The sequence below is a fragment of the Pezoporus flaviventris genome, unplaced genomic scaffold, assembly GCF_033815535.1.
Source record: "Pezoporus flaviventris isolate CSIRO_AGI_PZ_B2104156 unplaced genomic scaffold, CSIRO_AGI_Pfla_v1 ptg000031l, whole genome shotgun sequence".
Classification (NCBI taxonomy): Eukaryota; Metazoa; Chordata; class Aves; order Psittaciformes; family Psittacidae; genus Pezoporus; species Pezoporus flaviventris.
Window position 1 is genome coordinate 7,293,559 of NW_026892579.1, and position 15,740 is coordinate 7,309,298.

The 15,740-nt window shown below is 36.2% G+C and overlaps 1 protein-coding gene across 2 annotated transcripts in view; it reads left to right on the forward strand.

The window, feature by feature from the left end:
- CDK19 (cyclin dependent kinase 19) overlaps positions 1-15,740 on the forward strand; it is a 136,031-nt gene that overhangs the window by 67,652 nt on the left and 52,639 nt on the right. For both annotated transcript variants that reach the window (XM_061460118.1, XM_061460119.1), the window contains exon 4: positions 8,604-8,744. In XM_061460118.1, the coding sequence (XP_061316102.1) occupies positions 8,604-8,744 (141 nt within the window). The remainder of the gene's footprint in view (positions 1-8,603; positions 8,745-15,740) is intronic.

Sequence of the window (15,740 nt, forward strand, 5' to 3'; positions counted from 1 at the left end):
ATTACAATAAAGAATAGACAAATATTTTTGACCAGTCGATTTATAACTCAAGTTTAATTTAATTACCAACATTCTTAGTGTAATCCACAAATGACTTCCTTATGATTTTTCTTGGTTATTAGTCTCTGTCAGCTGATAAAGTTCTTAGACTGTTGGATGTACCACATATGTTCATTTATAGTGTATTGTCTACACTGTCATCGCTGCTTATATATGCTCCTGCTATGAAATGAATGCAAGATTTCTTAGCTTATACTTCAGTGCAAAAAAGAGCATCCGGTGGAAGGTTAAAAATGTGTATGTCCACAGATGTCACAGAACATCTCATACATGATAGGCCACATTCTTTCTTAATTCTTGGTAACTTGCTTCGGTCTCATACCTTTATATTCCAATTGTCTGAAACTTTGAGCTTCAGATGTTCATAGCCACAGAACCATTTCCTGTTCCTTCCCTTCTGAGGGACATGCCTTTTTTAGTATCTACTTGTAAGGTCTTGGATGCTTTTAATTCAAATTGTATCCAGGTTTTCTGCCTTGATTAATTCATGTTGAAAGATACAGAATTACAAAAAAAAAGTAATTCAGTTAACACATAGCTGAATTCATCTTAAGTCAACAGATCAAATTGATCCCATTTTTTAAAGTTACATTTTTCAGTGCACAGTTAGGACTTTAAAGTCTTACAAAACTATGCATGGATTAAATCTTTCCAAGAAAAAGTGTAATTCGTTCTACTGATAATGGTATTTTTCTGTTATGTTAATTTTTGACCTTTTTTTTTCCTTTTTTTTTTAAAAAAAAAAAAGGTTGTTTTACATGCATGAATTTTTGCTGTTTTACAACTAGGGTATAACTTTTTTCCTATTTAACTTTCATGTATGTTCTTATTTAACTTGGTCTTAAGTTGTATACTGCTGTCCAGAACTTTCTATATAAAGCTTATGCACTTCAATTATTCAAATTTCTATAAAATACATTAAATGCTTGATAATTAATTAAATGGATTTTAAGAAAAGTTTGATACAAATGAGATCTTCTCTGGAGGTCAACTGTTTGTTGTACTTTTACCCACCGGATAGGTTATAATAATAGAGCTTTTCTTTTGTTCCAAGCTACTCTCCTATACTTTTACAGCATCAGATTTTAAGTATTTCAAATACTTTCTGAAGCACACATTTTCCTTTTTGTAATGCAGATAATCACACATTCAATATCTTCAACTCCATAGTCTCTATATTTTTAATTTTTGATTTTAAACAACATTTTTGTAACTCTCTTTTTTTATATATTCTGAATTGATAGGGTATCCACTTTTTAAGCTATGGTACAGAGTTAATTCGCTGACTCATTTAATATGTGTGTGTAACTTCAAAGCTTTAACATCCCCTTTTCTGGAGATTTCTGTTGTAACTGAAATCAGAAGCTTCTGGATTACTCTTTTTCTTTTTGTCATTTCATTCTGAAAAACAGTGACACTTTTATCACAGTAAAATGTGTTGAATCTGTTTTATAGCCATAAGAACTATTGTTGGTCACTTAATAAGTGAGTAAGTAAATTAACTATGATTTGATAATATTGTATGTGATGATACATTCACTATCCAAGACCATATAACCATTATATGGGTTGGTTTGGGTTTGTTTTTTTTGTTTTTTTTTTAGGTTTGGTTGAATGTTTCTTTCTTGTTAACAGTTCACTGCAATCTAATAATAACTAACTGCTTAGCAGCACATACCGCTAAGAAACATGGAGTAAAATTCAGCTTGAAATTACGATTGATAGTAACAAAAATATATGGCCAGACTGGCTTTGTATTATGTGAAACACTTGTTACATATATATTCTGTTTTTTAAGAATGTAGGATAGAGATTATAGCATAGCCAAATGTACCTAAAAATAATAATCAAATAATGGAAAATAGAAAATATTCTTCCTACATGTGAATTTCCTAGGACTACCTAACTCTCTCAATATGCAAATAAATGTACGTAATTTGAGCTAACAACATTTTGAGTAATGTTCTTAAATGCTAAATGAAATTGTGTGGGTGTTGCATACTGATTTGTGCAATAAACCTGCACATTTGTTAAATCATGTGGATGTTTTCTAATAGATCCGATTTTTAAAGTATTCCTCAAGTATGGTGTAACCAGTTATAATTCTTCCACTAAGCTTCAGTTTAGCTCTTACCCTTGAGGATAATTCAGATGCTACTTGATCAAGAGCAGTTTTTACATACATAGAAATACTTAGCGTAGCAGTGTTATTTTTTATCTCTGTTAATTTTCTATAATCATGTATATGTTTTTGTTCTAATTCAGTCCTGCTCCACTAGGTAATTCTTTGTTCACACTGCTCTACAGTGTGCATATTTAGCAATATAGGATTGTGCTAGCTGGCAGAAGAATTTAAGATTTGCTGGCATAGAAAGGAGTGTGCTAGCATAGGTTTTGTTTTCTTTAAAGTTACAATTTTTATTGTCAGCCACTATTACTGAAAGTCTTTACAGCATGATTTATCCTTTCCAAATATAATGGATGGGTTTTTTTTGACACTAAAGTGGTGGTTGGATTTCCTGCAGAGAGCAGTGACATTCCTTGCTGATAGCTGTCTGTTCTGAGAATGCGCTTGTCACTCACAAAACTTGCTTTTTCTGCCAGAGTTGTAGGGATTTGAGGGTATTTTGTGTGGGTTCATTTTTTGTACCGAAAGCATGAGAATTGCAGGAAACAACAGGTAGGAACAGACCTCAGAGACAGAGGCAAGTGTGCAAAAAAGGATGAAGTGTGTGAAGAATTAATGTGAAGACTGGTGTGAATACTGAGTGTTGCAGAAAGGGTAGCTGAATTCTGATGGGTTTTCTTATCATTGTGTAGACTTATTTTGACATATTTAGGTCTGAAAGATGTAGAAGACCTGGAAAGATCCCAGCAAAACGTGGGAAAATGATGCTGAATCTGTTTATATCTGCTCTGTGTTTCAAAGCTTAGGTATTTGAAGCGAGTTGGCATTAGCAAAATTTAGTGTATTAAAGCTCCTTTCAGTGTTTCTTAAAATGCTCACTTATTGTCACTGGGAATTGGATTTTTTGTTTGACACTTTGGTTAATGACATTCTAAGAGCGATACTTGGTGGCCATGTACTGACGCTGTTTAGAATGTGTCGAGGTATGTTTTTTCCCCTCCCTGTCTTTTAAAGGGCTGTTGTGTGCTGGTTGTTGTAATGCTTTCAAAATTGGAAGCCTACATGATTATTGTAGAAAGACTTTTACCCACTTTTGATTTTATTAAATTTTATTTTTGATATACCCTTGACAATTTTTTGTGTGTGTGTGTGTGTCTGAAACGAGTCCTTAATGTAGCCGTATGAAGCTGTGATTTATTTTTGAAACAGCACAAGTGTTGCTCAGGTTAGTTGGATCTATCTTTGCTGCTTCTTTTTTTAAAATTTTGCAAACAATGCGTGTTTAGTTTTTATATCCTCTTTAGATTTTGATTTATTCTCCCATAGCCTTTTAAGTGCTTTACATTTAGCACTCAACAATATTAGTTACCTTTTTTTGGGTATCGATTGCTGAAGAGAGAAGATGGAAATAGTTTTCTGTTTAAAATAGGACTTGAAGCTGTATGATCTGTATCTTCCTCTTGACCATGGCACAGATTTAATGTGCATCCAAGCTTCCATCTCTTTAATATTAAAATGTGATTTTACTTTATATTGTAGCATTGACGTAATTCTGTTTTATTCTCAAAGGTTGGGTTAGGGATTGTATAGAAGGATTTTTGCTTCAGTGTGAGAGCAGACAGTTTATTTCAGTGGGGAGAAGCATCTGTGTTGACATGATTGCATTTTCATTTGGTGGAGATGCATGGAAGTTTGAAACAAGCATTGCCTTAAACAGTAGAACTCAAGTAGTAAGGTTTTCTAGGGGTTTGTGCCTTGAGGTCTATGAATCATCCCATCTGTTTAGGTGGGACCTCACACTGTATCTGCATTTAGTCAGACATGCATAAAATCTCTCTTTTAGCTGGCTTCTTACTTCCATGAAGATGTTCCAGGTCTGACTTGTTTGTTTTAACCTCTGTTATACTGAAGAGCAATTCTCAGAATCAGGAATGAGACCACACAAACAGAGAGTATGTTTGCATCAGCTTGGCTTCCTTGAAGCAGGCTCAAATTAGGATCTTTTTGAATGCTTATTTAACTGCTTGGTAAATACTAGGGGTTTTCATGAAACCAAATGAGTTTGTTCTATATTGTCATGCATTGTTTATGGTGAAGGATTTAGAAAATGTACATAGTTCTTTCATCAGCCAATTTTCACATAAATCTCAACACATTAGGTACCATAGAAAGCCAATTGAAGACTAGATTGAATATTGTTTCATAAGTCACCACTGCATTTTCTTTCCAAATGCTTAGCTCTTAATTTCTTTCTGTTATTGTTTGTATGGTCTTGCCTTTGCAAAAGCTGAAATGGTCTTGCTGAAATAAGCCAGTTCATCTGTTTTTCCTCTCAATTTTATTTTATTTTTTGGAGTTGGAAATTGGGAATAAGCAGTGAGGAAACAAAACCAGTAGTCTCAGATATTGCAAACAACAAATTATAGCATGCTTCTGGAGGTTTCATTACTTTTGTAGAATATTAATAAATTCCATTCTGTGTTCTTTAATGTTCTTCGGTGAAGTATTTATTTAGAGTATAGACTTAAAGCCACTGCCACAAAGTTAATGCCTTGTTTGAATTTAAAACGAAATATGTAAAAGCAATAGAAATATTTTTACATTATGTTTATTTTCAAAAGTGAATCCTTAATTGGCTCACAGTGGTTTTGGAATCCAGTCAGGGTCAGCATGCTTTTAAGATTTAGGAATATGAAAATACAGATGCGCAGAAGGGAAAAGCAACTTGGCTACTTTTGCTGAATAGATTTGAATATTGCTTGGAATTTCATTTGCCTCATATGACGTGTTCTTTCATTTTGAAGCTTTTTAGATATACGAGAAGGAAAGCTTGCATCTGCAGTGCTCTAATGAACTAATTTAAATTAAATTATGACTGGATAATGGTGTGGGTGGGTTTCTGTTCTGTAGCATTGTGCATGGTATGGTGGGAACAGACAATTAAGGCTTCCTTAAATTTTTGGTGAAAGTGCCTGGGTATTTTCCAGCTTTTGTGGCCAGGTGATCTATCAGAATATGGGAATTAAGTCATCATTAGAGAGCAACAGTGAAAAAAAATGTGGAGAATGCTGAAGCTATTTCATTCTGTCTGTCTTCTTGCTACAAACACTCCTCTCTGACTTGAGTGAATTGTGGAAGTCCTTATGCTTTATTCTTAGTGGTTATCCATTAGGCGTAAGATTCAGCAAAGAACTTAAGCATACCTAAAGCTGCAGTGTCCAAACGCCCCTCCTGGTTCCTGGAGAGAGATGCAGAATGTTATTCTATGTGTCAGGTTTCAAATCTGTACTCCTGACTTGTGGGGCAGTCTTGATGCTCTGTGATTCTGCAAAAAGATTTATTGAATGAGAGAAAGGAGGAGTGTGGTTTTGAAGCCTACTGGTTAGGGGAGTCATCTAGGGAACGGGAAACAGGTTACAATTCCTGTAATTCCTGTAAGTTATTCGTACCTTTATTACGTCTAAGATTATAGCCTTTATATGCTGTACTTGAGGCTGTACTTTGTGACTATTCAGGAAGTGAAGCTAGTAGAGAGTGCCTCATCACTTGCGTAGTGCAGTTCTGTATAAAGAACATACTAGTTTGTGCTTTTACTTGCATCCATTTCTACACTTGGGGTTTTGAATTTTAAGTATTAAATATTTTGACTCAGAGCACATCTCCATACCCTCCGAAAGTCAGCAGAATTGCTTAAGAAATTCCTTTAGCATAATGGTACTGGTGTGCCCTTCAGTTTCTTAGATGCTCACTGCCATTAAAATTACTGATTAGCACTGGGTATGTATATTGGTCTTTCTTTGTGTGGGTAGTTCCCTACAAGAAATTGGATGAACTGCTTTTTCTACAAAACACTTGAGGGTAGGAGTTGGTCACAACCACTGCATGAGGCAAATGCAGCTTTTCAGTTCCCTGTATTATTTGGCCCTGCAGTATGTTTTTAATTTTTGTTCATTTCTTGAATCTAAACTGTGATAGGATAAAGTTTTTGATTTGACAAATATACACTTCAGGAGAGTAAGTTGGCAACAATATTTTTTATTTGCTTTATTAGGAAATTTAATTTTATCTAATAGTGATAGTGCATGCTTACTTAAAACTATCAGTTTTAATTCACTTCTGCAATTCAATAACTTTCAAGAAAGGAGCTTGCTTTCTTAGCCTTTCTGACTGGGACAAGCAAGCATCAAAACAAGATGATTTTAAAAATGTGTGTAAGTGGTATTTCAGAGGCAAATAAGAGCAGGCTTTGTCATCTTCTGGAACGTGTGCCAGCTTTGGTCGGTGTGGTGGAAAGCCTCAGCTGTCAAGTCTGGTTGGGTAACTTAGCTTAGCATTGTGCTGATTTAGTTACACTAGCTTTGGTTTAGAGGTAACTTGCATACCTAAAGCTCAGTGTAAGGGCAGATTATCTGCCTCAAAAGTTCACTTAAGTGTTCCTTGGTAATGAGAGGAAGAAAGGGGATGCTGCTGCTATGAGTTGCTGCAGGAAAAAACCTTCCCCCACACTATGCTTTTAGTGATTACATGCATGTTGAAAAAGGGCTGGGTTTATGTGTCTTTGTGTTGTGACCTTTGCCCATTGGTGCTCCTCTATTTTTTTATACCATGTATTAATAAAGGTATTCATTTGGAAGTTTATAGTATCATTACTGATTTATAAATCATGTTGTAATTACATAGGAAGGTCATTACCTGGCGAGCATTGTGCAGTACTGGAAGGCAGGGACTCCTAGTTGAAGTTTTGACGCAATCTGCTTGTGATACGACAAGAAAAAACTTTTCTAAGGAAATGATCCGCTGAGGTTTTTCGTTATAGTTTTCAGAGTGATTGCATAATTAAAGGATCAGGTACTAAGCTCTTGTTTTGTTTACTGATGCTCATTTGGGTATTAAAAACTGATAATCATGTAGCTTTCTTTTCTGTACTTTTTAAAATATTCAGCCATCACTGTTGTCCATGCAGTGTGGAAGGCTCAGTGGGAGCCTTTTTTTTAAATTTAAAAAAAATTTTTTTTTTTTTTTAATTTCTTTTTAAACAGTATTGTCTACACCTTTGCTAAGCACAGCTTGACAGCAGCTAGAGAACTGGTGACAGCCAGAGGTAGCATTTACCATGAGATTAACCTGTTACCATTTGCATTCGGAACAGTAGTGACAGACTTGGTGGGTGGTGATGGTGGAGGGAGCAGAGATCTAATGAAAGCACAGCCATTAGCTACCTCTTTAACCTGGAGAGGGGGATGATCTTGAACTAGGCAAATGCTGTTTAAAGAACGGGGTAATTAGTAGTCATGTCAGTCTGCAAATTAGCATTTTGAATTGCTTTCACTAAAAATGCAAACTGCCTTTATTATTTCTGTCTTTCAAAAAGCACATAATTGAAAACTTTTGTTATCTGAGATGCTTCTTTGAATTGCCTTCAAAAAGGAGATTTTTTTCTTTTTTTTCATCAGAACGAATAGATTTAGTAGTTCACTGAATGGCAATATGTTAAGATTGGGTTTGTGCCTTGCATAGCCCCACCTTGTCTGAGGTTTGAAAAGGTAGAGTGGCCTCACCCCACTTTATTTCTTCTACCGAGTAGCAAAACCAGCCTAACTCACCATCTCCACGTTGATCTTACAATGAATATTAATTAGGTTATGAATATTTCATGATATCTCAGTAATCTTTTAATGAATTTTTTTTTTTCATTCTTCAACTGACTAATGCTGGGTTCCTTTTCTGCATTCCCTGTTTTCAAGTGGTATTTGTCCTCTAACGAGCCGACTGACTTCTGTAATCCAAAAAACACTAGCTGGTCATCATCAGTGAAGTAATAGACCCGAAACTTGGAAGCAAGAATATAACCATTTTTAGATGTTTGAACATGATCTCACCCTAATGTGGTGTGGGGTTTTTGAAGTTGTGTCCTGTTGTGTGCCCCCTGCTCCCAATTTATTTAAGTATTTATTTAATCTCTCTTTACTGGGTTTCTGATTCAGGGGGGAAACACTAAAGTAGTTGAGAGTACAGTGTCCTGATGCTTTTGGAGAGGAGGAGGGAAAGTGTGAAAGCACAGAATGTGGTCCTCTTTCTGGTAGATACTGCTGGTTTGGAAGTTTCTGCTCTAGCTGCTGAGGATAAGAGGATCCCAAATGGGGAGGAGGGGGGGAGGAGAAAGTCTTAAGACCCTTTACTGAAGGTAAGTAGCCAGTCTTTAGATAGTAACAAAAGCTTGGCAGCTGTGTTTTTAAAGCAACTCAGAGAGTAAAAACACTTTAAGAAAATTGTGAGCACATCACTATTACTTTCAATTGCAAAGTTTAACAATCTTTGAATTTCATTCCATTATTTAGTGTTAATAGTTTGTGAAAAAAACTGCAACAAAAAACTTATATAACATGCTTCATGTTTCTGCTTGTTTTATTTCTAGCATATTATCAAGTTTCACCGTGCCTCAAAAGCAAATAAAAAGCCCATGCAGTTGCCAAGATCTATGGTTAAATCCCTACTCTACCAGATCCTCGATGGAATCCATTACCTCCATGCAAACTGGGTGCTTCACAGAGATCTGGTAAGCGTCACATGTATTACCTGGTTAAGAAAGTTTCACGTGCATATCACTGGATAGGAGAAGAAAAGTCCCTATTAGTAATCTTCCATATCGATCCGTACAGCTCTTCCTGTTATTGTCGCAGGAAGACCAATGGAGACTTTAATCATGAAAACAAACTATGTTTTCACATTGTTTTAATCTGAGTCATCTGAGCTCAGGCAATGATGCTAAATCCGGTAAAAGGTTTGCGGATACCAATATCCGAAAACAGTACATGAGTCAGCTGATATGGGTTGGTTGAACATGCCTATAAGTTTGTGCACGACTTTGAAAAGGCATTTAAGTAGGAAAGTGATTGATACCCTTGTACATTGTTTGGCTTACATGCAAGTTACCATAAAAGTTAGTGAAAAAGTCACTTTTTCATGGAGTATTTCTTTTCCATGTGTTATTTTTTCTGACTGTGGGAAGAGAACTATGAAAGGGTTGTCCTCTTGAAATTTCTCATGACCTGAAGTGTCTCTGAAGATTGATTGCAGATTACAAGGGCAGCTGGTTGCCTTGTCTTAGTTATCCTTTTCCCCTTGAAAGTTTCCCACCACTCCTCATACTTCAATGAAGTGCTGCCAAGGGTTGCAAAAAGGCTACTACCAATGTGGGTGTAGTGTTTTCTGCCACTTGCATTGTAACTAGAATCTGTGGCACGAGACACCGTTCTGATAGTTATGCTATTGTAACATCAGTAGTAACTATGGTAGGAAGTGTAGTGTAAACTGCTTTTATTTGGTTATTTTTCCATAGTTGACCTAGTACATCAAAATAGGGATGTAAAACTAGAAAGTTATAATCGCTAATAAAGTTTGGTGAGGTGTAAATTTTTCTTGGGTCTTTAATAGCAAATAGGGGCTTGGATTAGTTTTTGAATGTAGAGCAAACGCTTTCTTAAAAGATACGAAAAAACTAAGGCAAGCCTGAAATAGAAGTCACAGACATCTTCTGTGTCTATCTACTGAATATCTATCTGTCTATCTACCTAATAACAGTGGCCAGCAGTGGGATTTCAGGCTTTGGTATGCATTATTTATTTATTTATGTATGTGTGTATTTATTTATTTATTTATTCCCTTTTTCCTAGGTATTTATTGTAAGTTTTTCTGTTAAATTCCAGATATTAGTATACTTGGTAGGAGGGGGAGGTCACCTTTGGAATAGTAACTGTAAAAAGCAGGAAGCAAGTACAACCCTGATTCTCATGCTGCAATTACTACTTTCCTTAGGAGACAGCTGTTGCTTTGGCAGAGTTCTGAGATGTAATTAGATACAACTTGAGAAGGAACACCTGAAAAATCTATATTCAGCTATGTTTAGGGGAAGTATATGTGTTCATGGAACTATTAAGTATGTATACACTCGGGTGCCATACACGAACTTGGTATCTCAATAGGAAATACAAGATGGTATTTAATATAATAATAATGAATACCCTTGAGAACTATCTTGCTGGTGTTGCTGTTTCCAGCCTGCAGCACCAGGTGTTCTGTGTGCCTAGTGCTGCTAGTTGATAAGTCTTATCTGGTGTTGATGAGTTGCAACAAAACTGATGCCTAGTATCTCCATCTTTTTTCTTGGAACTTCAGGAGGCGATAGCTGCTGTTATAAAAAGATGGCTGTTTTTCTTGTCTCTGGAATGAGAGTGCTTGATGATGTTGGCATAATGGAAACAGGAGAACATAAATTTTTGAAGTCTTTATGTGTTCTTTGTATGCAGATAACTTTAAGACAATTCTGGGATACCTCAGTGAGAGAAAGGAAACCATTTAAAAACCTGCTTTGGTACTTTGGTGATTTAAAGGCATATTGAGAGTCTTTGCCTTTTTAAAAATTGTTGCGAATTCCTGAAGCATTCAGGTATTTCAAACAGTTATTTTGTACCTTGAACACAGTAAGAAAAGTCTGCTATTATTCTGGATGTGTCCTGTCTGCTCTCAAAATTAAAAGTTAATGTAATCATTTAGTAACCAACTTAAATTCTCAGTTAATCAAAAATTTTATATTCCCCTAATTTTCATTCATACACTCAGACCTGTGATTTTTGCTTCTAAGAGTGGTATCTCAGGCATGATTTCACTGGGATCAGTTTCTTACATAATACATACATACCAACTGTTCAGTGTCTTAAGGTGGGGTGCAGTTTGTCTGGTGTTTTTCTCTTAGCTGTTTTAATTTACATCTGCTGGAAAAATATTTTTCTATTTTATGTAAACTAAATTTTACATCAAGACACCTTGTACTTTGCTGGTTTAATATAACTCTGTTCTTACTATTTTTAGCATGTGTTTGGATGTAGACCAAAGATGGCAACATCCATGAAAGTCATGGTACGCTTATTTCGTTGCTTAAAAAAAACCACAAACAATTCTCCAAGAATATTTATCATAACATTAGTCAAGTCCTCCTGAGCTGTGGAAATGACCTTCAGAATCTATTTAACAGATTTTGCAATGAAAAAACAGAAACATGGGAGGTAAGGTATTTGTGAGAGTACTTGCTTGGAGTTATTTGAAGAACGTCGTTTAAATCTTAATTTGTTGCTGTCATAGAGTTTTTTAAGAAGCTAGAATACCAAATGTGCTTTTCAAAAACCCCTGGTTCTCAGAATACTAAATGTTTTTTAGAAACCCCTTGTTCTCAATGGATCTGTATTTTTAGATACCTTAAAAGTGTTACTCAAGTTATTTTTAAAGTCAGCAGTAGCTGGCAAATTCATAACAGAGTAATAAAACTTATGAACAGTGTGCACTTGCAGTCTTGCAATACTATGGCCTGTCCTTTGGCTGGGCTAATGGATAGTTTCTACCACAAGGAGACAGTCTTGTTCCCCTCTTCAACTCCACTAGGCATTGCCATCCATTCTGATGGCCTGGCAGATGACATGCGCGACTCATGGTGGGCTCATTCAGGGAGCTGAACCTGCAGAAAGTACTCACTTTTCTCCTGCAGAGCTTAATTTCTGCAGGATTAACTCCCTGAGGGATCTCACTAGGAGCTTATGGCTTACGTGTGCAGGAGTTGGCGCAGAAGAAGCGCGAGGCTGGAGGTAGTGGCAGTAAGTGCAACAGGTCATTCTAGTATCATCTGCCATTACATCAGATTATTTCATTGTTAAAATGCACCTTTTTTAATTCTTAGATAAAATGAAAGTGTTTTTAGAAAATTAAATTCAGTTGTGGTTCTAAATCACTGTAATTTTTATGTTCACCTTGAATCTCTTCTGATGTGAGACTTATGTCAACTTAAACTTTCCCAACACAAGTCCAAACATTGGAGACTGTCCAAACTGAGGCAAATTATAACACCAAATGCACTCTTGTTTACGCTTCTAGAAATCTGAAAATAATTTAGCATAGTGTATCTTGCAGCTTCTTGTAATACCAGGATTGTTTCTGGCTTTCTTATCCTGAAGGTAGCTAAAAGGTCCTAAGTGACTATTTAGATATATTTTTTGGCCAACATGTTAATTTCTGTCAGTTAAAAAAATACTCAGCAGCAACTTTCTTTACGGCAAGATTCAAACTAATACAGAATATGGGACAGGAGCATTAGAGTTTTGGTTTCTTTGAGTAGCATTGTGGCAGTTTATACACCTTGGAGGTGATGCAAGTCTGTAAAAATCCATACACTTGTTCTCTTATCAAGCCATTTGGAGTGCAGTTTTGTTGTTGGAATTGCATGTTGTTGGGCAATGATAATTTTGCCTTTTCAACATAGAAGTATTCCTGAAAGCTGCATGTGGGAGGAGGGAGGCTTTGCTGGCTCTGCTAGCTGCTGGGACGTTTCATTATGAACAGGAGCTTCATATAGATAGACATTAGAGAAATAACCTTTAGTACTAAGCTTTTGATTTTTAAAGTGTTCTGTATACAGAGTGTCTGCTTGAAGATCCAAAATTGTGCTCTGTACCCTGAGTCAGTAGCAAACTAGAAGATGCAGCACATGGAGTATAGTATTTCAGGGTGTTATGATATCTTTATCTTCTCCTCCCCCAAATGTTAGATTCTACAGGAACATTCAGCAGAGGCCTTACTTTGCAGAGACATCTAAAAATGGAAATCTTCCATACAGTGTTCACAGTGTGCACTCATGTTAGTAACAGAAAGGATTCTGGCACTTTTTCTTGTGCTCATAACCCTTCTGTAGCTGATGTTAGTTGCTTAAGGACAAAAGCAGGCAGAGACCATTTCCCTTAGAACTTGATAAAAGCAATTTCTATACGTAATAGGATGTGTTTTCCTGGAGGGAGGTATTATCTATGAGATGTTTTAAGTGCACAGAAACCACATTGAGGAATTCATTTAAGACTCCACTTATATCCTTGAGCATTTCTTTAGAATACTGCTTAATGTTATTAAAACTACTGGTTGGAAAAGGAATGTTGGAAAACAAACTCACCAGAGAAATGCAGTTTTACCCCCCTTCCTCCTATGATTGTGTTAAATGGTTGCTTTCAGCATTCTGAAATTAGAAACTTGCTCATTGCAAGAGTCATATGAACTACCTTTGTCAAATGAGCCAAGTTCCTAAATTTTAAATACTTATTGGCTAAGAATTTCTCAACTTTCTCTTGTATTGGCCCTCTACAGCTTTAGAATGTTAAAGCTGACTGTGTTTTTTTCACCAATAAAACAGATTATCTTACAGCAGAAGTCTTTTAGATGGAACAGCAGTAATATAAGTGAAAATATGCAATCTTTGACACACGTTTGAACTCAAAATTTGTCTCATGAGTCTTAAATTGCATCTATATTTTTTTAAAAATATCCTTTTCACTTTAATATTTTATTTCTATTATTCTGTTTAGAAAGTGATTTAGGTGTCTAAAGTATAAGGGTGCCAGATTATAGATGACATGGTTCTCTGGGCAGGCTTGGATGCGTAACTTACTGTTGATGCAGGAGGAGGCCATGCTGCTTCTACTTCTCCCCGTTCCACTATGTTCCTCTTCTAAGCTGGGGATTGGCAAGGTTTGTGAAGAAGAGGTTGACCTGTATGCAAGTTCATTCCCCAGTCTGGTTTGGCACACAATTGCATAAATGTTTAGATAAGATGGATATATGGGCAAGAGGGATGTATGTGTGGAAGCCCAGTGGTCAAGGATGGGACATAAGAGAAGGATAGATTTCAATTTTCAGTGGCACTATCCTATTCTGCTGGCAGTTTTAAACATATGATTTGTAATCCTTCTCCTTAACCATCCTGGTACCTGTAAATTTATTGGTGCCTGCTTCATCTGCAGGTGAAGATCATGTATGTGATCTGTAGTTTGCTTCACTGTTGTGTGTATTAGCAGAAGCTATTTTCGTTGTGTGCTTAAGCTAATCAGTTTGTGTTTCTTTCTGGAGTGGATTGTGGTGTGTTCATACAGTTCTGCCACCTGCAGAATTTGTGGAGTGCTAATCTGGGTATTTTTTGTGGAAGACATAGCAGGCAGCTGAGGTTTGATACAATTTTGACTCTGCTTATCTGCTTATATAGCAAATTTCTATAGACAGCCTTTGGGATGATCAGACATGAGCTCCTAGATTCAGGCTTTTAACAGGTCCCCTGAATATCTAGCCACTGCAGTAATAGTAAACCCTGTATCGTTCCAAGGGTAAGCCATAAGCAGAGCCAAGAGACGTTGTTGCAGTGACCGGTGCATGCTCCAGTTGGCCAGAACAAGGTTTTATAACTTGGTGCTCCAGCTCAGTATCTCTTATGGAGTGGTGTGTAGTGGCCAATGTAATAGTTGTTCTCTCTCAGGGTTGTCTAGAGACTGTGTTTTTTTTTCTGTCAGAAGCGGAAAGGGAAAGGCCGAACTGAAGGGGCCAGACATGACTTTATGTGGGAATCAGCAACTTCTGTCTTCCTCAGAGGTGCAGCTAGTTCAGAAACGATTAAACTAATTAGTGTTTTATCTTCTAACTGAAAATTTGTAATTTTAAAAAAGAAATTATTCTCAATTTATTCAGAATATTTTAAGTGATCCATCATGATGTTTGTATAGAATAACGAGATTTTAGTAAATTGTCAGTAATTCAGTTGTATTCAGTAAAGCTCCAGCAGTTTTCAAATTTTTAGTTGACTGGTTGACTTCCATTTAAGGGGTTCATTAAAAAAAAACCAGTCATTTTCTCGTAAGAATCCTCCTCTAACCAGTATGTAAACCTGCAGTCTCTTACCATGGACCTGTACCTGGACTCTGCTCTGGGGCTTTGCTTCCACATTGCACAACTCACTTCAACTGCTTTTGCCTCTGTTTCCCAATCAGTTAGCTATTTATGGGGCTAATTTATAGTTTACTGCTTTATGTGCTATGAAATCTTCCAAGTGAAAGCAGTATAATATCTGTGGTTTATGTAGTTAACTTGTTTTTGTTGCCTGATACTCTTCTTCTAATGAGCTGGAAGCATTAACAAAGACTGAGAATTAAAATAATATGCATATTGTATGAAGGCACCAGAAAATTTCCTAAAACTTTGTTAATTGGATACTTTTTACTTCTGCTTTCATGTCAAAGCCTTTGAAAATTGAAAAAGTCTCTCTGTGCTTATTATTACTAGCTTATAGTATTTAACTACTCTCTCCTTTTCTTCTCTGTGCTCTTGCAGGAAGATTTTCCAGGCCAATAAATAATTAGAAAAATTACCTAAAAAGCAGCAGAACCAAAATGTTGGTTTTTTTTTAATGTTCCACCTGCATTTTGCTAAGCAAGCAAACCAAGGGTTTGAAAGATAAAAAATTATGAGTGTGGGGAACTCCCATTTTACCAGCAATTCTGAGAAAGGGTTTTTATGTGCTGGTATCAAAGGTAAATTTAGACATAGGTTCATGCATCCCTCCCTTGACAAACAGCTGCTGTGTAGGAATGCAGAACTGTTGGGTCCTGCTTTGTGCCAGTAATTTTGTACTGGCTTGAAAAGCTGCTTGGCCCTGTTGCACTTATTTGGGTGCGCACATGCCTCCTATAAATAAATA